Source organism: Propithecus coquereli, unplaced genomic scaffold (assembly GCF_000956105.1).
Source record: "Propithecus coquereli isolate 6110/MARCELLA unplaced genomic scaffold, Pcoq_1.0 Scaffold65, whole genome shotgun sequence".
Lineage (NCBI taxonomy): Eukaryota > Metazoa > Chordata > Mammalia > Primates > Indriidae > Propithecus > Propithecus coquereli.
Window position 1 is genome coordinate 4,692,371 of NW_012152507.1, and position 25,683 is coordinate 4,718,053.

A 25,683-nucleotide genomic window follows, 5' to 3' on the forward strand; every position below is an offset into this window, starting at 1 on the left:
GTGTGTTTTCAAAATGCTACAGAGCACCTGAGATGTGGTTTGTCACAAGGCAAAAGGTCAGACATAGAGCAACACCAAGCACATGGGAAGAGTAATAATCACCTAGAAATACACTATCACGTGTGCCATTATCAGAAAAGGAATTTTCACTGAGATGCCTTTTTTGGCATTGAGGCCAATGAAATAGAAAGCTTTGTTTCCAGTGATTTGAGGTTTATTTTACCATCATTCCTCCAATACAAATAATGGTTCTTGTACTGATAAAGAAACTTGGTTGTACCAGATATAAAAACAAACAAGTTTCTCCATCTGATTATTAAGCTTTTTATCATAGTTTTCAATTTTTTGAAAAAAAATCTTGTACATTATTCATAAAAATTAAAAATAGAAAAATATCTGTATTATATTCATTGTATGTAATAACTAAGTTAATGTGAGTAGGTTAATAGAAAGCTCAGAAAATAAAGCAGAAGGAAAAAGGTGTTCAAAATACTCTTCCAGTGCTGTTCTGGGAACCCCCAGGGACACAGATGACTGAAGTGTCCCCTGCCCTCGTGGCATACACAGCATAGCAAACTGTACATATTCACATGCAATACTGCAAAATTCTGCTGGTATCTGTTGATACAATTTAACCATTCAAGATTATTAGATAACTGTAGGCTTCATATGCTTTTGGAGGAACAATGGGCTAAAAAATCATAGTAGTTTTATACAGGCAGTTTAAAAGGGGCAGAATTCTAGTTGGGAATCATTTTTCCCTCTCTTTCTACACAAAGGGAAGTTGCTGGCAGATGAGAAAAGCTTTTATGGATATCATAGTATATCACAGAGAGACAGTATCTCACTACAATGAAGCTGTGTGATAATTTTTTTTTTTTTTGAATTCCAAGAAACAGCAATTAAAAACAAGGTATGTGGTACTTTCTTCACTGGTTGCTACAGTACTACATTCCATATGAGAACTGTAAAAATGTTTATTTTTGTCAGTGTTTATAAGACGTCTGCTCCTATGACATCAACTTTCACTGATCATTATTTGGGAGGTGCTCTCTTGAGAGGATCTCCTCAACAGATCTGGGTATGTGCATAAGTTTGAATTGAGTGACCACAAAGTACCCCCTGGGTAAAGGCTGATGCCACCTCAGCATTCAGATGAACTATTTTCCAAGCAAGTGCTTACTTGTAATTTAACATTGCAAAGTCCCCCATCTGTCTAAGGTATATTTGTCTAAATAAGCAGTCTTCAAACGGGGGCATGCATACTCCTAAGGGTATTAGACTTTCTAAGAGATACACAAGTTCAGATGGTTTTAAAGGAATCAATTTCTAATTCCTCAACTTTCATATATTCTCTTGCCTGAAACTGATTTGCCTGAGAACTCTCCTGTGAATTTTCTTTTCTTATCTCCCCTTTCTCATGCCCTTCCTCCACTAGAAAAAATAAAGGCATATTTCCCTTCCATGCAGAATCTTACTATGGTGATTTACCCCACAGTATAAAAATCTCTTGGGAGCCAAAAAAAGGGACGATTCAAAATATTAGTATGATACTGAAAAGTGAATGCCTACGTATCAAATCATTCTGCAGGTTAGGTGGTTTCTAATTCATTGCTTTCAATAAAAATGGAATGAGGATCTAATCATGCTGTCAATTGGTAGATCATTAAAAATAAGTTTTAATGATAGATTGTTAAAATGATAATATACCATAGAAATAATTCTTTTTTTTTTTTTGAGACAGAGTCTTGCTCTGTTGCGCGGGCTAGAGTGCCATGGTGTCAGCCTAGCTCACAGCAACCTCAAACTCCTGGGCTCAAGCAATCCTTCTGCCTCAGCCTCCTGAGTAGCTGGGACTACCGGCATGCGCCACCATGCCTGGCTAATTTTTTCTATATATATTTTTAGTCGTTCAGATAATTTCTTTCTTTTTTTTTTTTTAGTAGACACGGGGGTCTCGCTCTTGCTCAGGCTGGTCTTGAACTCCTGATCTTGAGCGATCCTCCAGCCCCGGCCTCCCAGAGTGCTAGGATTACAGGCATGAGCCACCGCACCAGGCCAGAAATAATTCTTAATAATAGATTGCTATATGAATTTTGCCACTAACAGAAAGAGTTCAAAGATTTGAGTGGCACTATAAAAACAAAACTCTTCTTTTCCCATCTATTTTCTTATGTAACATTCCTCAGAGCTTCTATTTATAAAAACATGCAAATATGATAGACCTGTTGACAAATCCTGTCTCACTCAGCAATAAATAACGTTTATCCATGAATAGATGAGCTAGTTGGGAGAGAAAGCCCCATCCATTGCATTAAAGATGTATTTCCAATAAATGTTCATTTTTTATGTTTAATAAATGTTTATTAAATTTTATAATTGTAGATATATATTAATATTTGTAATGATCACTCAATGCAAATTAATTTTTTAAAAAGCTGAGCCTTATGGTCATAGGAAATTTTTAAACTTAAATTTATATACATATGCTTGATTTTCCATAAATGTTTTTATTCCCGAAAGCATAATAGGGTAATCAATTTTAAAAAGTTAAGATAAAATTATGTGAGTGAAGTAGAATGAAAATATAAATTCAAGATGAAAAAGGAATAATGTGAAATTTTCAACGGTTAAGAGCTTTTTTATGTATTTTTTTAAATAAGAAAATGTTGAGTATCGATTCACTCTGATATTTAGATTCCATTGGATATATTAAAATTTTTTTACACTATGCCAGAAATTGTAACCTTTGCAACTATTTACACTTGTGATAAAAATTTTCAGATGTCAACTTAAAAATGTATGAGAAGGTACATGGTTTTAAACAATTATTTTAGGGGTAAAAGAACAGTCTGATGACCAGTGATCTAGAACAGGGATGGCAAAACTATGGCCCAAAGGCCAAATCCGGACAATGCTTGGTTTTGTGTATAAAGTTTTACTGGAACATAGTCATGCTTATATTTGTTTATATTTTGTCTGTGGTGGCTTTGTGCTATAATGGCAGAGTTAAGTACAGGTTGAGTAGACGTTATCTGAAATGCTTGGGACCGGAAGTGTTTTGGATTTCAGATTTTTTTTTAGATTTTGCAATAGTTGCATGTATTGAGATATCTTGGGGATGGGACCCAAGTCTAAACACAAAATTAATTTATGGTTCATATGCACCTTATACACATAGCCTGATGGTAATTTTGTATAATATTTTTAATAATTTTATGCATGAAACAAAGTTTTGATTATGTTTTGACTGTGACCAGTCACATGAGGTCAGGTGTGGAATTTTCCACTTGTCAGCATTCAAAGCGTTTCAGATTTTGGATCACTTCAGATTTTCAGATTAGGGGTTGCTCAAACTGTAGTTGTGTCTGAGATCTTATGGCCCACAAAGCTTATATTTACTATCTGGCCATTTACTGGCAAAATTTACCTGTGCTTGGTCTAAAGGGTTACAATTGCTGCATTCATTTAATTAGACTTTATACTATAGGATATTCATTGTCAAATTGTAAAGCAAACAATGAGTCTATAATTCAGAAATAATGCTTTAAATGACCTAGCAAATGGGCTTTTTCCTGACTTTTAAAACTACCCAAGTGAGCATTTTTTACATACATATGGCAAATCATATCTACTTTAAGTAGATAAAATAAAACAAGATTTAGGAACCAGAGTAGTATTTAGCCTTCATGTAGATAATATGTCTTAAATTTTTGCTTATACTTGGGGAAATGATAAATGAATTGGTTTTTAGCTTAAGGCTATTTTTGTTCATCCCGACAGTCCATTTGTGAATGGTAGGCATTTAGCTCTCTATTGAAACAATGGTTTTAAAGACAAAAAAAAAAAAGGTAACTACATAGAGGGAACATCTTAGATTTCAAAATAATAAACCTGCTCATTCATATGCTTTCTTTAAAAACTTTAAAATTCTAACAAATTTACTTGTGCCAGGGAAGTCTTACAACATTACAAGATAAATATACATGCTGGTAGCACAGCTAGGCAATTAAGTTTTTTATCCCAAAAGGTATTGAAAAGCATCTTCAAAATCGAAGCTTAACATTCTTAGTGATGCCACATTTGAAATCCCCTCACATAAGGATGAAAAATGCTAAACTAGAGATTTCAGCTAACCTACTCGAAAAGCATAACAGCAATTAAATAGTCTAAGTCATCTGCTACAGATGCTCATTTCATCCCAATGGCTCTTTCTGGTCTCCTCCCTATTTTTTTCTCCCCTGGACAAATTTAACCTCCAATGGCAATTTATTGGGCTATAGGACCCTAGGAAAATGAATACAAATATCTTAACACTATCATTGGCTGGGCAATATATTTCAACTTTGAAACCGCTCTGCAATTGCACATTAATCCCCTCAGACTGAATAGAGGGTCCAGGAAGAAAGAATTGATCTCCTTTAATGATGAAACCCTGGCACTACAGTTTTATTTTTCACAACACAGTGCTGCTAAGAACCCCACTGTTATTATGAAAATTTTCCTAGCAAAGGAGCTCCATCACATTACCAGTGCACCAATTCATCATAACGTGCCTCGCTCCTGCTCATCAACAAGTCTGAGTGATGAAAAGATCCAATATTATCCTGACAGTACTTCATGCGCATTCTCAATCACACATTATTACAGCATCCATATTAATTTTCAGTGACACTCGTCCTAGGCCTGTTCAAATTAGGCAAACCAACGAGGGGGAGTTGATGAAATACCAGCATAGCCACAGCTCATTGCATTCCAATTTGCATGCAAATGGTTTATCAGGAAAATTCCATTCCCAGCAACCAGCAAGTGAAAAACAACTGTAATCTACACTTCAGGGCCACCATACAGAGCTTAATGAATCGCAAAGAAAGAAGGAAGTGACAGACCTATGAGAGGATCGATTTCCACTGGCAGCTGGTATGGCTGGTCTTGTACAGCACCTTGATGAGCTGGAATTCACAAAAGATAAAAAAAAACCACATTATTTTTCATATACTAAACTATATAAAAATGCATAAGTCGAACCTTATGTAAAATTGTTTCCAACCTCCAAATCTCTCATGCAGTTTTGTGAAATTTAAAGAACAAAAATCCAGGTGCTTTTATGGTTAGCTTATTAAACATTTATTTTAGATTAGTGCTGTTCTAAACATGTGCCATCAGCAGTGGCTCCAGTCCTAGGCCATAAGCTATAGCAGATGCTTGACTGGCAACCTCTGATGCTGCAACAAAACAAAATTAAGTGGTAAAGCGCACTGAAAACAAAATGTGACAACCATCTGCTGACTGTAGCAAATACTATTTTTTTTGTTACTTCTTAAAAAGGCAGTTTTGAATGCTGCAGCACAAAGGATCCACAAAAACGTCAATTTATGATGGAGAAAGGGAAAGCTCTAAGTCAGGGAACATTTAATGTTTCATCCATCACTTAAAATCAATCAATTGAAAGTTTGAATAAAAAGAAAGCGAGCTATCCGCAGATAAATGTTTTAGTTAAATGCATTTGGCTGAAATATTTTCTTAAAGATTGGATTGAGGGTTTTAAAAAAGTTTCATTAATATTTAATATTTCCATGGTTTCAATTTAAAAATACTCTGAGAAGCAAATGAGTAACAAAAATCAATCTATACTAAGAATAGTTTGTTCAATTCTCAAAATGGTTTTAAAGATTCAGGCATACTTATTTTGTAATTGAAAAGAGGTTTTGCAGGCTGTTTTCCTGTGAAAGGTAGAAGGACTTTAGGTAGAGAGGAAGTATAGAGGAATCAGGAGCTGCCACTGGCTTGCAACCTTAGGCAAATCATAAACCCTAAAATGAAGGATTTGGAATAGATGATCTTTTCAGCTTCATAATTCCAATAAATTCTGGGCCCTTTTCTAAATTATTTTCCCCAAATGACTCAGCCATTGGGCAGTATCTGCCTTTTAAAACCTCACAAGCATTTACATTACTGTTTGGTTGGTATTAGAGTTCTGCTTAACGTCATTAGATTTTAGGAAATCTTTCTGACTGCCTTTGAGGAACTGAAAATGAAAATGGAGTACAGCCAGGCGTGGTGGCGTGTGCCTGTAGTCCCTGTAGTCTTCTACTCAGAAGGCTGAAGCGGGAGGATTGCCTGAGGCCAGGAGTTCAAGATCAACCTGGGTAACATAGCAAGACCCTGTCTCTTAAAAAAAAAAAGGGAGTACATTTCAATGACTTCATTAGATCATTTTAGAACTTATTATGTCATAATATCCCCAGTTAGTCAATGCCAACTTTTTAAGGATGTTTGGAAGATCATTAATACTGATAAAATACCTAAGTACAATATTGGCACTAAAAATTATAATTAAGTATGGGTAAGAAACTAAAGTAGCTGAAGAAAGGAAGCTACCAAGACTCACTTTTAGTTACTGAAGTTATTAGTCTTTGCTGATTACTGGGTCTGCTAGTAAAGAAATCCCAGGAATGATCAGGGAAAATGTACTGTAGCCTCTGGTCTACCCAACAGTGCCATTTACTCCCAGTAATACCAGTGTCAATCAGCACTAATACCCTGAGAATTTTTCTCTACTTCTCTGAGAATCTGCGATCATAGAAACATTAAAACCAAACTGTCAGTGAAAGAAGCTTAGGGAGGTTTGGTCATGCCTCAAATCGCAATTCTGCCACTGACTGCCTGTATGACCTTGGGCAAGTTATATAACCCCCATGTTTCAGCTTCCTGATCTGTAAAATAGGTCAGATGAGTTAAGTTAGACCATATGAAATTGCCAATACCTGATGACCATTTTGACCTATAAAAAAGGCAATTTCATATGGTTCTACCTGATTATAGAACCTATATCCTCAGGGTGTTGAGGGGATTAAGTTCATACACAAAAAATGATTAAAATAGTACTTAGAAATTAGAAAATGCTCTATAAACATTAGCTGCTGTTATTTTATTTTCTGGAGGTTTTTCGAGGTCCTTTGAATGAGAAGGGAGGATAAAGATTATTTCTTTTCTAAATCAGGGCTCAGATACAACTCAAAGAAATGACAAGAGGTTGTCTAATGAATGTGCTATGGTAATCATAGATTTCAGAAAAGAAACCAGACCTAAAATTAAAAGAAAAAATTAGTGTAATATGGATTTGATATTTCTTTAAGAAAACCTATTAGGGATTTCTGATGTGTGTTTGTTTTAAATCACGGCATACGAACAGGCAAAGGTAGCACTAGATAGGATGAAAGATCAGATTTATGTAAACATACCTAAAATGAGGCATAGATTTAACAGAATGGATGCTTAATATTGTTAGGTGTAAGTGTAGCTCAAATTGGAGGTCACATTCTAGAAAGATAACTGCCTGTGGTGTATTGTAAGTTATCTTTCTTTGTATTTACTTGCTGAAGAGTTGCTGTGTCATAGTGTGAAGGCAGAATGAATGGAAAGGGTGGGGACAAACACTACTAATGACACAGGCACAGACACAGTAAAGGGTCACTGAGGAGAATTACAGGCCAAGAATCTGCAGAACTATGTAGTCCTCCAAGCTCTCATCTTGCAGAAAGGAAAGCTTGGGCTGGCAATAGTTGGATGCACCATAAGTTGTACTCCAGCAGCAGGATCCCTAAATCACTTTATGTATTTAGAGAAAAACTGAAAGTGGGGAAGACAACACCTCACCTGCAAGTACTAAGGGAAGCAAACTTTTTAGTCAGGGACATGGGCTTGCTGAAAAGGGGAAAGTCAGGAGCTTAGTGATCACTGCTTTGGGAGTTGCCTAAAAACTTGAATATGAGCTGGAGACCCAGCAGCCCTTTGGTTGAACGAGCTTAGCTCTTGCTGAGCTAGCTCTTTGCTAGGGGAACGATAAGGGGGTGGAGAGCAGTCAGGGCATTCCGGCAGTTGAAGAGGTTTGTCTCTCTTCACGTGTTCTGTCACTGTTTAAACTGAAGAATTTCTCAGGGTTGCCACAGCCACCCAAGATAAGCATCATTTGTGGTGGCCCTGATGCATTTGCAAAGCTCTGAGGTAACTACATACAGAGTAGGTAAGTCCTCTAGTGTGTTTGACAGAACATACCACCAGGATGTTTTTCTTCTAAGGAAGTAGTATTAAGAGAAACCAAAAATCACATTTCTTAAATAAATTATAATATTTAGTCCCAGAATATGTCTTTTGCATGTACATTTACCTCTGTAACAGAAGTTCACTTAAAGAGAAAGGAATAAAAGGACATAATAATATTAAACACCTGACTCAGTTTTTACTGTCTCCATTTTTCTGAAATATATTCTCTAATCGAATATTGACATTTCTTTTCCAATGGTCAGGAAAATGGCTATATTTAATTAGTTTTGATACCAAACACAGATTCTTTGTGATAGGTACACCTTATTTAGCTTAATCAATGTACTAAATTTTGTTTGAATGTCAACTTTGTTCCATTCTAAAAGCTCTTGCATTTAAATGGCATGAGGTCTTGTTCAAGAATTTATATTTTTGCAACCATTTCAGGTATTCTAATAAGCTTTATATATACTTTACAGATTAAATGACAAGATAACAGACTAACAAAATCTACTTTTTAAAAATTTCCTACCTAAAACAATGGCTTGGGGGGAAAAAAATCCCCAGAACTTTAAAAGGTTTTCTTTCTTCTTACAAAAAAAAAAAAAAAAAAAAAAAAGGTCTAACTACTGGCCAAAAAGAATAGCACTAGATCCAGGTCTCAACATTCATACTCCAATGAGAGGCAATAAATTACAGAGGGGTGGTCATAAAATCTGAATCAAAGCTTGGGTTCAAATTCTGCCACTGACTGAGCATACGTGATGCTAAATGAAGCAGGTCCCTGGGCTCAGTGTCTTCACTGGTAAAATGTGGGCTAGAGTACATCAACTGTGATACCTCTTCAAACCCGGACGGTTTATGATTCTAATGGTTATTTCAGTTGAGCATGACTATTCAGCACTTAACGGAAGAACAGAAAGTACTTATAGGTGTGCAGTATTTTGGCTGTGTAATTTAAGGTTCTTTTTCCTATCATCCACAACAAACATTATCATGCCATTCACAAAAAGGTACAGTTTCTGGCACATAGTAGACAATTAGAAGTGTTTATTGAGTAAATAAATGAGTAAAAAAGGGGAACATTTGCTAAATAAATATATACTATTTATGGATACAATATAGAGTATGACTATTTTAAAATATTATATTAGAAACAATATTTATCTCCAAGGATAAAGACAAACAACCCGATGCTAAAGAATAGGTTATATTTTAACATTTGTACTATTTGCCTCAGATGGGACATCTTTAAGCCTTTCAAACTATTTGACATTTTGATTCAGACTAATTCTCGAAAATTAAAAGCTTAAATGTTGAGATATATTTAAGTGGATATTATAATATGTTTATACAGTAATTCAGCAGTTACTACGTCTTATAACGATATTTCTTTACTTACCAGGAAGGTTGTGCCACTTGTTCACAGCAAAGAGCCTGTTAGCAGTGACCGTGATCACAGCAGGAGTTGCCAGACCAGGCTGGGTGTTGGCTGCCACGTGAGTGACAGGGGAGTTGGAGGGAAACTTGAGGACCATGATAACATCCTGCTGGGCTTGGTCTGTGAACATCAATGGACTCTGCAGGAGGAGATACTGTTGAGTGGGCATGACAAGACCCAAATATACAAGAAAGAAAAGACAAAGAAAGACAAGAAAGAGAGAGGGTGCAGGAAAAGAAGAGGAAGACCATGTTACCACAAGTTGCAAGTGAAAGCACAGTGAGCAGAAAGGATTCTAGAAATAGCAATTATGATTTGCCTGTTTTTCACATATTGTCATTAGTGGAAATTTTTGGTGATTAAACTAGAATACATTAACAGGAACATGTTAAAAATCTATAAATTTTATTAGCTCCCTTTACCTTCCCACCACCATGAAAAATTAAAAAAAAATGATTTGATATAGATTCTAAATAGGCAAAGTATTGGGGGTTGCATTAAACCCTTCCAGTTGCTATCATGTGTCACATAATGGTCTTTTAGTACTTAAAAAAAAAGAAAAGAATGAGAATAAACAATAGGCATAAAAGCAAAGCAAGGTAATTTCCAAGGACCATCAAAAGTTGTGTTGAGTTAGCATGAAGATTTTGACAACTAGGTAAAGAGATAATTAAAGCAAATATATTTATAAACAATAGTTAGACGGCATACATATATCATTACAGTAGAGAAATAACTTATGAATGTAATATACAAACTTAATTATAAAGATGTTTCAAAGCAATGCATAATTAAATGTACTTGTAAAACAATATATTTATATAGTGTACCAAGTCATAAACACAGACTATTGTAATGCAAATGCCACTGCTTCCTGCTATAGCTAGGAATAAAGAGAAATAAAGCCTCTTTTCCCTTGGTTTAAAAAAACTAAAACTCAAGATTTTTTTGATTTCTCCTTTGAAAAGCAGAAAGTAATTGAAAATGTTAAATGAAACACTGTCTGTTCTAATAACTAGCAACCAAATAAATCTTGAAGACTACTAAGGATTTGGAACCCATATGTTATAATCTGAGACATATATAACACTACTCTGATTTATTGGCTTTATTTATACTTTGTGGTAGTATGCTATCATACCATAATTGCACTGTACATTTTCAGCAATTCTTTCCTACCTACCATGTCTATTTTCTAATAGCTGATTAGTATCATTCAGAATTGAAACACTTTGATGAAATGCTTCTGGCTGCTTTCCTACTGCCATATTTCAAAACACCAGGTATATATAAATGTGTAGGCACATATATTTAACACATATTTATTCAGAACTGGTAATAAAAAATTAAATACATTTGCATTTTTATTATCAGTCCTTTTAAAAAAGTTATTAAGAGTACTTAGAAAAACATATTGCACTAAGAATTCCTATTTGCTCTCTTTGCATAAAGGTGTAAATAAAGGCAACTAATAAGCTACCCAGACACCCTTCTGAGCAAGTGGCTAAAAGCCAATCAATATTATGAGTTAATCCTCCCTGGATGCTCATTCAATTAAAGGTGTCAGTAATGCCTCATCTGATGTGGCCTCAATTAAATCCAACTATCTGATGGTGTGAAAACACAGGGGGATACAGCAACAGCAGCAAAATCAGACAAATAGGCAGCCTTCGTGTGCCTGCTAATTACTACACCTGGTGTATATTATGGCTCATGCACTTAACGCAGCACGAGGTGGCTTTAATTTCTGCTGTATTCATATGTGTGTGTGGGGGTGGAGGGTGCAGTGATGGTTGATGGGGAAACTCATCTGAATATTAGTAAAAACAATTAATAAACATGTGGACCTTTGATTTTTAAAACCCTAATATCACTATGTAATTTTTGTCATACAAAGAACCTTTACACAGAATTCTGTGAAATTAGGTAAAAATAAGAAAAAAGGAGCAACAACAAACAAAATATCCTATAAGCTAATTTTAAAGAATTCCTGGGAAAAGGAAATGAACATCATTTCAGAGTACCAAGTCTTATTTTTCAATTGCATAGTTTTATAATAATATTTACTAAAGTCCATTTATAAACTCAGAGAAAATTAGAGTACAACATAATAATAAAGTCTCACTGAAAGGAAGTTCATACATATTTCTGAGCTTAACAGCTCCTATTATAAATATAATTAGGCTCAAATTGAATAATTCCAATGTTTATGCCCTTAAGAAAACATGAAAAAAATCTCTAACATGTAAGAAGAATGTCTTGTTTACACAGTGATTCTAGTGAGCCATCTCTTAGCCACATGGCAAGGACAAGCCACTTTCCACAGCAAGCTGCAGACACTATATCCAGACTTGTCCACCGCATTCTCACACCAAGCTGTCCCTCCAGTCTGTTCCTCACACTCCATCCTGACTAGAGCTCCTGATGCAGGCAAATAGCAGGAAACTCTCTTGGGGACTCCATCATATCCTTGGCTAAAAAGTATAGACAAGCATCACTAGAAATAAGAAAAAGCACACCCCACCCTACTGGGCTAGTCTGCAGTGATAGCAGCAGCTGCATGTGAGCAGAACAACTGGTAAAACAGGGATAAAAGGAACAAACCGTCTTAATCCTGGGTACCTCTGTGAGCCAAGTCTGAGGCAGAGGTAGGAAACTGCTAGCCAAATTTCATTGTTTTCCGAGATTGTGTGTTTGTTAATAACTCTAGTTTCTTTTCAACACATCTTTCTTTCCCATGCACATATGCATGAGATGAAAAACACAGTTTGCACAAGTCTGAAAGGGAGTTCAGGTATTCAATTCAGAGGATAAAGATAATGGGAAAGACGGTCCCACATCCTTATATGAGCTTGTACCTTCCCAGCCTTCCGACCCTAGGGATAGCAAAGCTGATCTGCCTCGATGAGCCAATAATCCTTTTGCCACGGAGGAAGGCTTGGCAGTGGGAACTCCCACATTGGCCCAATAACCACGGCTGTGCAGTGACCCAGTCAGAAAGTCAATGGAGCAGTGGAGGTGCTTCCATTAGCCAGCACCAAAGCAGCCTGAGTCTCAATGACAAGCTATTACTAAAACTAATTCCAGAGCCCAAACATAAATCATTCTTACTATTTTTATGGCATTATCTTCCATTGTTCGTACTAAATGTTCGCTCTTTGTGTATAGTTTTTCCGCCCACTAAAGTCACCCTTTATGTTCTTATAAATCTGATTTCACTGATTTAAAAATACTTATGAGAAAAGCTGATGCAAATAATTTTTAAAATGCTTGTAGTTTATTCTTATGGTAAATTCATATTATTAAAGAAAGAAAGAGAAAAAACCTTGGAAGAAGAAAGAAAATGGAAAAGAAGACAAAAAGGAAAAAGGCGCATAGGAGATGATGATGTGGGAAAAGAAAGGAAAACAAGAAAAGAAAAGAGAGCCAGAGGTTGCAGGGCCTCCTCTCCATCTCCTGCCCTCTCGGCTGCTGCTCTCTCCTTCCCAGTATCTGTCAAAATCCTGCCATTCTAAGCCACAGCATGGAATTTGAATTTATCTTAAATTGTTCATTATATTTATGGAAATGGAAATCCATTTTACATTCTCTATTCTTAATTTAGAACAATAATGAGCAACCTGTTTTTATGAGGTACAATTCAAGAAAAAAATATCTACAGTCTATTCCTTTAAAAGAAGTATGTTCAGGCCGGGCGCGGTGGCTCACGCTTGTAATCCTAGCACTCTGGGAGGCCAAGGCAGGCAGATTGTTTGAGCTCAGGAGTTTGAAACCAGCCTGAGCAAGAGCAAGACCCCGTCTCTATTAAAAATAGAAAGAAATTAATCGGAAAACTAAAAATACATAGAAAAAATTAGCCAGGCATGGTGGCGCATGCCTGTAGTCCCAGCTCCTCGGGAGGCTGAGGCAGAAGGATTGCTTGAGCCCAGGAGTTTGAGGTTACTGTGAGCTAGGATGATGCCATGGCACTCTAGCCCGGGCAACACAGTGAGACTCTGTCTCAAAAAAAAAAAAAAAAAAAAAAAAGTATGTTCATCAGGCAATTCAGCTTGTTACTGTGCCAATTGTTTTTTCTCACTGAAGAATTCTCACCCTGAATTTCAGCAACAATAAAGGTAGAATGGCCACCTTATTTTGCTGCTCAAGTCTATTTTTCCTACCCCTAGTTCTGGGCTGGCTTTGACTTGCTTTGACCAATAGAACATGACATAAACGATGTGTGAGCTCAAAAGCAAGCATCAAGAAGTCTTGTTGTTTCTGTCTTCATTCTCCTGGGACTCTGTTCCCACCATGGGAGTAGCCTGGGCTATCCTGAAAGACCGCATTGAAAGAGAAGCTCAATCACCTCAGCCCACCCCCCAGCAGTGTGTGTGTGAGCCAAGGTGAAAAGAGCAGAAGAAGTGCCCATGGAACCCTCAGAATCATAAGAAATAAAGTAAACCATTGTTTTAAGCCACTAAGTTTTAGGTGGTTTGGTATACCTGTGGTCCTGACCTTCAGTGACAATATCCTAGAATTTGTTTTAAAATTCCCAACTGAAAAACATATTGGGATGTAAAGAATAGACACAATAGCAAAACTAATCTATAAACTCACAGGATCAAACCAGAAAACTTATCAAACCTGTGTCTAGAGTCCTTTATCCTAGAGTGAGGATACATGACAATTACACACCTTTTAATTCTATAATACAAAACATGAACTGATGAAATACTGGAGCCCTGGAGCAACGTTTACCTTCTCAAAGCCTCCAGGAGAGAATGCAATACCATTTGCTGGTTACTAGCAGGTTAACAAACATTGCATGAGAGGAACAGGCCCAGATGTGGTGGAGAATCTCCAGCACAAAAGACTGTTATCAAGCATGGTCTGAAAGAGAGGCAAGGAATGAGGAGAGTGAAAATAGCACTTACCACTTGCATGGCAGAACCTCTGGGAGGATGGGGCTCTATGAGTAGTTGAGAAGGCGTCTGCCCAAAACTTCGGATTTGAGCTTCAACAGCCTAAAAAAGGCATGGGCAAGTTTGAGGGTTAAGAAGTGCTAATTACAGGCAATAGAACCACAACTGTCGCCTCAGAAAGTCATTCCACACTCTGGCTTGTTTCATTTTGAAAAGCAACCTGTGTTTTCAGTGGGACTAGGCACCTGGCAAGGGCAGTGAGGGTGAGGTCATCCTTTAGTACTGTGGAAGCTGTTTCTATAAAACTCTGTAAAAATTTCTCATCTTGCTCAGTGATATGAAACAGAAACCAGCTATTACAATCAGAAATTGTCCCCTTTGGCTTCATCTCTGTTTTCTTGCATTTGGTTTTCCTGCTTGCATCATCCTCAATGACGAAAAGCTAATCTTTTACAGGTATAGAGAAAAACTATTGCTTCTTTGATTCTAGGCCCCATTTCATCCTGGGAAGTAGAAAGGAGGAAAAAAGAAATATAGCACCTGTGAAAATGGCTTGATGCTATATTAAGTTTTCCATAGGAAGGCATTATTGTTGACAGTCTCTTTGAAGTTAGGTAACTAAATAATAAAGTAAAACCCATATGTTGCATCTAAGCATGAGACGGTTAAACCAGGGAGTAGCTAAACATAAGGAACATGTGTGTGTATATATGCCCTTTTTGAAAGATGTGTGCATGTGCCTTTTACAAGGCACTCCCCTACTATGGCTCTTGCTGCACACCTAAGCACAGACACCCACTTCCCAATCACCAACAACTCCCTCATCATGGGAAACTACTAAATGCCAAGTGCCATCACTTTTTGTAATTATTTTGTTTACTTGTTCACATCTGTCTCCTCCCACTAAAATACAAGATCCCTGAAAGCAAGGACCTTATATATCTTCTTCACTGTTAGATCCTAAATTGGTTGAATGAATAAATGCTACAGGATGGGTGAGGGGAGAGAAGGAAGCAAAGATACACAAAGGCTACTTCAACACCCACACAACAGTCAGTGTTCTTAACTCCCAGGCTAAAAGGATGAAGAAACCCCCTCAAATTCATAAGAATACATATTCATCATTTTTAATTTCCAAGAAAACAGGTCTTAGAGCCTAGGCAATTAATAAACCATAACGAAGGAAATATAATCATTATCCAATATTAATTTCCTATTTTTATTTGACAGGGATACCACTAACAGTCCTTCACAGGGCCTTTCATAAGAAACAATGATAGCAGGCCGGGCATGGTGGCTCACACCTATAATCTTAGCACTCTGGGAGGCTGAGGTGGGAGGATCACTGCAGGTCAGAAGTTCAAGACCAGCCTGAACAAGAGTGAGACCCCCGTCTCTACTAAAAATAGAAAGAAATTAGCTGGACAACTAAAAATATACAGAAAAAATTAGCCTGGCATGGTGGCGCATGCCTGTAGTCCCAGCTATTCGTAAGGCTGAGGCAGAAGGATTGCTCAAGGCCAGGAGTTTGAGGTTGCTGTGAGCTAGGCTGACTCCACGGCACTCTAGCCCGGGCAACAGAGCAAGACTCTGTCTCAAAAAAAAAAAAAAGAAACAATGATAGCATTTATTCATTTATGCATTCAATGATCATGAACTATGTACACAGCACTATTAGGTCTTAAATGTTTCTGCCCTTAAAGAATATATATGTTCCTGGTATAGGAAGCACAGCAAATGTACCTGGAAGGCTGAATAATGGTTTTATGCAATCTGTCCAAAAGGTTTAAAGAATGCTGTATGCTTTATGAACTGTATGATCTAGAGTAAGTTATTTAACCTAAAGTTTCAATTTTCTCTCCTGTAAAATGTGGATAATAATAGAATCCACTTCATAGTGTTACTTATGAATTAGAACCTTAAGTCTCTTTTAAGAACAGCTGGTAAAGCCAGGGCCCTTTCCCTTGACTGTTGCCTTCTGTAGTCCCTGCCCAGTAGCCCACATGCCTTTCCCCCATTAAAAAGGGGAGGGGAGGTGGTGGAAAGTATACTGTTTTAGCACTTGGCCTATGGTGTCAGATGGCTCAGACTGCTAATCCTGGCATTGCCACTTACCTGCTGTTTGACTTTGGGCAAGTAGCTTAATCTCTGTTTCCCATCTATAAAATCAAGATAATAATAATACCTATATAAGAGCATATAAAGTACTTAGCCTAGTACCTAGCACACACAAAGCCCTAAATAAAATGCTGTATTATTAGATCTGGGCCTTGGTGTGATTTCCATTTAACACAGTTAAAATAGGGAAGGAAGAAATGCTTTGGAAGCTTATGTAGGGTGAGAATGGTGAACCCATTATGAAATCTGGCTCAAGATTGCAAAATATAATATAGGGCTAAGAGCTCATAGACAAAGAAATTTCTTTGGAGGTTCTGAGAGCAGTCCAAAAAATGAATTGTACACCTCAATCCTTGTGAAAACTATGGTAATAGAAAGAGATTAATATGTGAACCATGTCCTAAGGAAAAATCAACAGGTCTTAAGAGACTGATAACTTTGGACAATGAAGAAAAGAGAAAAGTCAAAATTAATTTTCTTCTTTTTTTTTTTTTTTAACTTGCATGCTTCAGAGAGTAGTAAAGCAATGAAAAGAAATAGGAGTTTCTGTTAAGGAGAACTAGTTTGGCAGGAGAAAGACAGTAAATTTTATTTCAGACACATGGAATCTAAAGAGATAGTGCTAGCTATTTGTTTAGGTCAAGCTGTCCAATGCAAGTGGATCTGCACCTCTGAACACTAACAAAAATTAACTCATGGAGGATAACAGACTTAAACCTGAGGCATGAAACTGTAAGAATTCTAGAAGAAAATGTTGGAAAAACTCTTATAGACATTGGCATAGGCAAAAAATTTATGAAGAAGGTCCCAAAAGCAATCACAGCAACAACAAAAATAAATAAATGGGACCTGATCAAATTAAAAAACTTCTGCACAGCCAAGAAAACAATCATTAGAACAAATAGACAATACAGAATGGGAGAAAATATTTGTATGCTATACATCTGATAAAGGGCTGATAATAAATCTATAAAGAACTCAAGGAAATCAGCAAGAAAAAAATCAAACCCCATTAAAAAGTGGACAAAAGACATGCATAGGAACTTTTCAAAAGAAGATAGACTAATGGCCAACAAATGTGAAAAAATGCTCCACATCTCTCATCATCAGGGAAATGCAAATCAAAACCATAATGAGATAACACTTAACTCCAGTGAGAAGGGCTTTTATCAAAAAGTCCCAAAACAATAGATGCTGGCATGGATGTAGAGAGATAGGAACACTCATACACTGCTGGTGGGACTGCAAACTAGTACAACCTCTATGGAAAGTAGTATGGAGATACCTCAAAGAACTAAAAGTAAAACTACCCTTTGATCCAGAAATCCCACTACTGGGTATTTATCCAAAGGAATAAAAGACATCTTATAAAAAAGACACCTGAACTTGAGTGTTTATAGCAGCACAATTCACAATTGCAAAGATGTGGAAACAACCCAAGTGCCCATCAATACATGAGTGGATTAATAAAATGTGGTACATTTATACCATGGAGTACTACTCAGTCATAAAAAATGGTGAACTACCTTTTGTATTATCCTGGATGGAGCTGGAATCTATTCTTCTAAGTGAAGTAGCACAAGAATAGAAAAACAAACACCACATGTACTCACCATTAAATTGGAACTACTCAATCAACATTTATGTGCTCATATGGAAATAAAATCAATAGGAAATCAAGCAGGTGGGAGCGGGAAGAGGGGATGAGTAAATTCACACCTAACAGGTACAATGCACACTATCTGGGCGATGGGCACACTTACAGCTTTGACTCAAATGGTACAAAAGCAATTTATGTAACTAAAACTTTTGTACCCCCATAATATTCTAGAAAAAAAAAAAAGATGTCCATGGACAAAAGGAAGCCCAAGACTGGCTCTGAGATGAGAGACCAGAGGAATTGATTTGGGTGTCATTCATACAAAAGAGAAGTTTAAATCAATATTTTTTACCTTTCCCTCTTGCTATGTATGTGTGTGTGTGTGTGTGTGTGTGTGTGTGTGTGTGTGTGTGTGTGTTGAAGCAGCAGAAATGACAGCCTTTTTGAAATGAGATTTTACATGAAACCTCAATATGTATATAAAAAACATGGAGATAGGGCTATTCTACTTTGAAGGGGTGAAGCCATCCTTAAAAAACCTCTTTAGCAATCTCTGAGATAATTCTGAGAAATCTTTAGGGCTCTAGAGCCACATGAGATGGACACAAAAGGACCTACAGCTGAACCTCAAGAAAGACTTATAATTAGGTATGATATGAAGAAGTAATGAAGAAGACAGAGGAGGGATAGTTAGTGGGTGGGTAGGAGGAAAAGCAGCACAGGGTGTTATGGAAGCCATAGGATAAGAGTTCAAAAGAGAATGGTCAATAACACCAACTCCTATAGAGAAACTAAGAATAATGACATAAAGCATATAAATCTTTGTTATACATATAAATTTAATGTAACTGGGTCTATTAATATCACATAGACTATTTTGCAATTAACGTTGTTTTGAGATGAAAAGAATATGGATGATGAGACAACTTTCAAAAACACTTTTTTTTTTTTTTTTTGAGACACAGTCTTGCTCTGTCACCTGGGCTAGAGTGCAATGGCATCATCATAGCTCACTGCAATCTCAAACTCCTGGGCTCCACAATCCTGTCTCAGCCTCCCAAGCAGCTGGGACTACAGGCATGCGCCACCACACTCAGCTTAATTTTTCTATTTTTTTGTAGAGGCAGTGTCTTGCTCATGCTGAGACTGGTTTCGAACTTCTGGTCTCAAACCATCCTCCTGCCTCGGTCTCCCAAAGTGCTAGGATTACAGGCATGAGCCACCATACCTGGCCCCAATTTCTTCTTTTTGATACTTTTTAAAAAACAAGTCTTAAAAATGTAATACAATTGGCACATTACTGATCACTTTGAGGAAAAGGCTTTTTCAAGTCATAGAGTAGTCTGATTATTCTATCTCAATGACAAAATAAAAGCTGTATTATCTCACATAGGTTAAATAATCAATTCTCTTTCTAAGTCCTCAAGCCATCTAAAAAGGCTGTAGAATTCATAGACACAAATGCTTTACTTCTTGACTAACCTTTAAATTGTTGATGATAAAAATGCAATAGAAAGGGCTTTTTCAAATGTGAAAATTATGTAATAAGATTAAAAAGTAATGACTATGATCTCAAAACTGCATAGTCACATTTTATATCATCAATTGATAATTCTAGATCCTCCTCATTGTTTTTAAAATTCATCTGCCATTTTTTCATTCATCTTGATCTCTGAAGCAATTTACAGAGATTCTCTCTTCTGTGGCTTCAATGGCTTTATGCTTAGACTAGTTCTCTAATCTAATCCTTTATTCTCTATCTTTTGCTGACTTCTTATCCATAAATGAATTTATCACTGTAAGTTCTCTTTTAGCACTCTGATTTTCTCAATTTAAACTTCTTCTCAATCCCGGGCTTTTGAACGGCCTTGAGTGGGGCCCAGCCAGGGAGCTGAGGGACAGACACTCTAGCCTCTGGTGTGGTGCATCAGTGCCAGGGCAGGGCTGAGGCACCGAGGTTCCATAAGGTGCTGTTATTTAAGAGATTATGGCATCTAAAACCTGCGATGTTAAAAAACAGAACTTTTCTAATAATACTGAGGATCATTCCATTGCTCTTCCTTAGAAAAAGGATCTCTAATTTCACTAATAAGAACATGAAGAAGGTTAAGAAATCTCCAAAACAGTTGGCTGCTTACATAAATAGAACAGTTGGACAAGCTGTGAAAAGCCCAGATAAACTATTGCAGAGAGAAAGTCCATCCCTTTCCAAATCCTTGTTACAGAAAAAAGCAGTCCCCTAGAAGGAGGGGCTACGACATGGCAAATAAAGAAAATGAACTGGCTTGTGCAGGCCACTTGCCTGAAAAATCACACCATGATAGTTGAACATATCTGTTAAATTCAGTGATTCTAGTTCTTCACAAACAGAAAGCACATCATTAAAATATAGTGGTTTTTTTCCTGAGGTTTCTTAGGACCTTGAAACAATGGCTCAAGTTTTGTTCAGCAGGCATTTGAGACTGAGTATAGCTTTAACTTTCTGGAGAAAGATTAGTATAACCGAACTTGTAGCTTATTTGGTGAGGATAGAAGATCTTGGAGTTGTGGCAGATTGTCTTCCTGTGTTAATAGTTTATAGGAAGAAAAAGAATATATCTCACTTGGCTGCTGGGTAGATTTGTTGCCTCTAGTAAAGTCACTACTTAAAAGCAAATTTGAAGAATATGTAATAGTTGGTTTAAACTGGCTTCAAGCAGTCATAGAAAGGTGGTGGATAGAACTATCATCTAAAATAGAAATTATCAATGATGGAAATTTTCAGAATTTAAAACATTTGAGTGGATTAAGGGAACAGGAAAACCATCTTACTTTGGTTCCAGGATATACTGGTAATATAGCTAAGGATGTAGATGCTTATTTACTACAGATGCATTGACAGATTTCATCTACTAAAGACTACTTGGTTATTCAAAACATCCCTGGACTATGATTTACAAAAAACGGTCTCATCTGAGAGCTGTGAACTGTGGAAGAAATCAAAACCATTTTTCCTTTTAAAAAGCCACATAATGAAACCACTAATAAAACCCAACAATCTACTTCACATTGAAATGGAAAAATATCTAAAAGGAGCAGCTTTACAACTTCAATAAGGTGAAAGTGCATTATGAAAATCGTTCACCTTTGCTCCATTTGGGATTTATATGGTTATTTGCTAACATTATTTAAGAACTACTGGGTCTTAATGCAATCCTATATAAGAATATAATTTATACTATGTGAAAAAAATGATAGGACTTATTACTAGGAACCACAAAGACCAATCATCATTAACTTTTTTAGGATTGTGTTTTATAAAAAAACCATGTAAATGTGTGCAACTATTTTATGCTGAAAAGACTGAAAGTTAAAAACATCATGGCAAAAATCAATATTAAAAATTTTTGTCCACACTGAAAAAAATAAAAATAAATAATAAACTTCTTTACCTGGAAATTTTTTCTACTGGACTTTAAACCTTACTTATATTTGAAAGATTACCAACTCAACAACCAGAGGCCTGCCCAAGTCCTATGAAGCGTCCATCTACACTTCTGCCTGCTGGCCATCTATGTGTAGTGTGTATATGTCTTAGTACAGTGGTCTCCAACCTTTTTGGCACCAGGGACCAGTTTCATAGAAGACAATTTTTCCATGGACTGGGGTGGGGGGATGATGGTTTTAGGATGATTCAAGTGCATTACATTTATTGTGCATCAAACCTCTCTGCTAATGATAATCTGTATTTGCAGCCGCTCCCCAGTGCTAGCATCACTGCCTCAGCTCCACCTCAGATCATCAGGCATTAGATTCTCATAAGGAGCGTCCAACCTAGATCTCTAGCATGCGCAGTTTACAGTAGGGTTCATGCTCCTATGAGAATCTAATGCCTTTGCTGATCTGACAGGAGGCGGAGCTCAGGTGGTGATGCCCGCGATGGGGAGTGGCTGTAAGTACAGATGAAGCTTGGCTTACTTGTCCACCGCTCATCTAATGCTGTGTTGCCCTGTTCCAGGAGTTGGGACTGCAGTCTTAGCACACCGAAAATAAACATATCTAAAATCTGAAAAAATTAATTTTGTCCTAGCGTTCCTCAGTCAAGGGTTAGACTCCTCTATGATTTTTTTAAGCTCAGTATCTTACCAACATTTGAAAATTTTACCTCTTTGTTTAACATATAATCAGTCACTATGCATAATCACTTCAAAGTTTCTCACACTCATCATTCCTTTCTGAATCTAGGCTTCTTATAATTTTGAATATTGAGTATTGTAACAATCTTTTTACTATTTTTTCCCTCTATTCAATTTCTTCCCTTGATGTGGCCTGAAGAATTGAAATTTTCCAAACTCTCCTTTATGCAATATTTCTCTGATCAAATGTCTTCAAGTGATCCCCAATACTTAAAAGATAAAGGCTTAACTCCAGGCACTGAAGGCTTTCCTACCTCTCTAACTTTTATTCTTTCATCCTCTTCCCTTATATAAGTGTTCCTTTCCAGTCAAGCTAGTTTGCTTCCACAAATATAAGCCATTTCTGCCTTACATTTTCTCTCATCTCACTGCCCCTCCTAGAATGGTCATCCTCAGCTTCAATTTTCTGAGTTCTACCCCTCTCTGAAAACCCTGCTTGAGTCTGATCTTGTTGATGTAATATTTCCCAAATCTTATTGCCTGTTCATACTGCTCATTACAGTATACACTTGATTCAGGATTCACTTGTAATGTTATTTACCTTTTAATAGATCACTAGTCTCTACAACTATACTATAAGGGTTGGAATATCATATATTTTAGTGATGTGCAGCAGGTAGAACAGTACCTTGCACATAGTATTCATGCAGTACAAATGTTTACTGAGTGCCTGTTATACAGCAACCTAGCCCAGAACCTTTATGACTCATCTAGGGTTGTGCTGGGGACAAAAATCAAGCTTGAGAGATAAGCACAGTTCTTGATGAGGACAAAATGGGGCTGCAGGGGAGGATGAGGAGTGTTAAGTGAAGGCTGGTACCTGCTATTCAAAAGTACCAAATTAGTCTCCCAGGCCAGCTCCGAAAGATGTTGCTGAAGACAGTAAATCTTATTTCTTCAGCCCCAACATACTTGAGATATATGACAACACTCCAATGTCTCAATATAGCAGTGATTCTTAAGGTCAAATGGGAAATCCTGGGGTAATATGCGTGATTTGAAAAAGCCCCTCAAGTAATTCTGTTTATTGCCCAATCTTCTTCATTTTTGTATTCAGCCCTCTGTATAGAGCAATAGAAAATGTAAAGGCATAAATGAGGTTTGAAATCACAGAAAACATGCAAGTATCCTTACATCTATATAAGGTTCAGGAAGGTGGGTTGGTAATACAGTAGCCTAACGAACTCTACCAGATGCCTAAACTATTTTTAACAAATTTTCATTCACCTAGAGAGTTTTGATCCCAGGTGATCACTTTTTAAAATTCATTTATTATGTAAAATTTTTATTATGGAATAGGATAATGAATCCCCACATACCCATTAGCCAACTTCAATAATTACTAACACATTTGGCCTTAGTTATCTTAAAGGGAGCTCAGTCTAGACAATGTGCTAAACAGATTCACTGAAAAATAAGAAAATGTTTCTGCTTTTAAACAATTTTTTTAACCTCTAATGCAAGATTACACTAAGAATGAAAATATCTTAACAATGACCAAAAATACAAGCATTAGCTGGCAGCCTTCATGTTTCTTCTGAAGGGTGGAACATACCCAGACTTGGAATGAGATGTCCAATCCTTAAGTTGCAAGTTTGATTATGTGACTTCTCTAATCCAAATCCTTCCATCCAAATTTTTTATCATGGGATAGGACCACTGCATGTGGTTAAATATGCTGACATTGGAATCAGACAGCCCCAGTTCAAATCTTAGCATTATCACACATTATTAATAGCTGAATGACTTCAGGCAAGTTATCTAACCTTCAGTGCCTTAATTTCGTCATCTAAAAATTGTGATAATAATTGTCAGTATTTTATTGGGTTGTTGTGAGGATTAAATGAGATAATATAAGGCACTTAGATCAGTTCTTGGTATGTAGTCAGTTGTCAGTAAGTATGTGATGAGTTATTACAGCATATGTATTAACAACTGAACACAGTGCCTGGCTAGGGTTAAGCAACCACTCAATAAATGTTACCCACTACTCATCACTAAGATTAATAGTACTAGTAACCTAGCCCCTGCCACTGTCCACCTCACACTCTGTAATATGACATGTAACTTGTCATATTGCCTTTAAGCCCTTGTATATATGTTCTATTCCCTTTCTCTGTGTGGTTTTCTCCTCATTCTTTAAGACTTAGCTCAGGCATCTCTGGCCTCTGGGTTATCTTTCTTGACTTTATCCAGATTGTTGCTGTCCCTCCCTTACCGCTCTTAGAGCAATGTGCACAAACCTCCAGTACCAATGCATTACCGATGTATCTAATATTCTAATTACTGTTTTAATTTTCTTATTGATTGTACTATAAGTCTCCTTAAGATCAGAGACTACCAATTATTTCTGTGTTCCTAGGGCTTGGCACACAGCAGGCACTCAATAAATATTTACTGAATCAATGACCATACAAGTCAACATAATTCAGCAAAGATGCAACTAAGAGATATACTACCACCACTATTTAGAGTAGCCTACTATCAAATAAGATAGTCTATTAAACATTTCTACTAAAAAGCTTGCTTTATTATTTAACATTCTTATTTATCAATTTCCAATTATTTCTGTAAATAGCCTGTATTACTTTCTATAAAAAAGCTGAATTCAGCAGGCAGCATTCCAGAGGTTAAAATACATACTAATAAAAAAAGACTATGCAAATACTTTAAGACATTCCAGTAAAACCACATATTCATATTTTATAAACAGCATCTCAGATATTACCTAGAGAATTTATTAATGGATTTTCAAATGGAAATATTATGAAGAGATTTTCAAAAAGCTGTGTATTCTATTGTTTTTTGTGCCAACTATTGCATACTTGCCTGATTTTATAGCTATATATAGAAAAAGAGATAATATATATATGAGAGAATATAGTTACCTTATACTAGATAGAATGAAAGGAAGAAAGAAATAAAGAAAAGAAATAAAAGTAAAGAAAAGTAGACTTGGCTTAGTGACAACATAGTATTTAGCTTCGACTTAACAAAGACTATTTCAGTCTCTCTGAACTAGGGTTTTTAATCTAAGTGAGGAAACAAGTTAACTCAGTACAGCACTTAGTAGCTAACAATAAATGTTGTAAAATTTTATTTAAGATGGGGGTTAGGGAGAAATAACTTAAACATATGGATGCAATTAATATGTACACTGCTTATTTTAAACACACAATTCTGAAATTCCATTTTATTCCCCACATATTTACAGCTAAAAACACTATAAAATTGGGATAGGGAAATAGCAGCAACCTAGCCCAGAACCTTTATGACTCATCTAGGGTTGTGCTGGGGACAAAAATCAAGCTTGAGAGATAAGCACAGTTCTTGATGAGGACAAAATGGGGCTGCAGGGGAGGATGAGGAGTGTTAAGTGAAGGCTGGTACCTGCTATTCAAA

At 36.5% G+C, this 25,683-nt stretch overlaps 1 protein-coding gene and 1 pseudogene across 1 annotated transcript in view; one reads left to right on the top strand and one right to left on the bottom strand.

Moving 5' to 3' along the window:
• LOC105822942 (lipopolysaccharide-responsive and beige-like anchor protein) overlaps positions 1–25,683 on the bottom strand; it is a 587,311-nt gene that overhangs the window by 37,400 nt on the left and 524,228 nt on the right. The window contains exons 23-25 of the mRNA XM_012660015.1: positions 14,401–14,490; positions 9,449–9,626; positions 4,890–4,952 (exon numbers count right to left, since the gene is read on the bottom strand). Coding sequence (XP_012515469.1) covers positions 4,890–4,952; positions 9,449–9,626; positions 14,401–14,490 — 331 coding nt within the window. The remainder of the gene's footprint in view (positions 1–4,889; positions 4,953–9,448; positions 9,627–14,400; positions 14,491–25,683) is intronic.
• Positions 20,094–20,984, top strand: LOC105822990 (annotated as a pseudogene).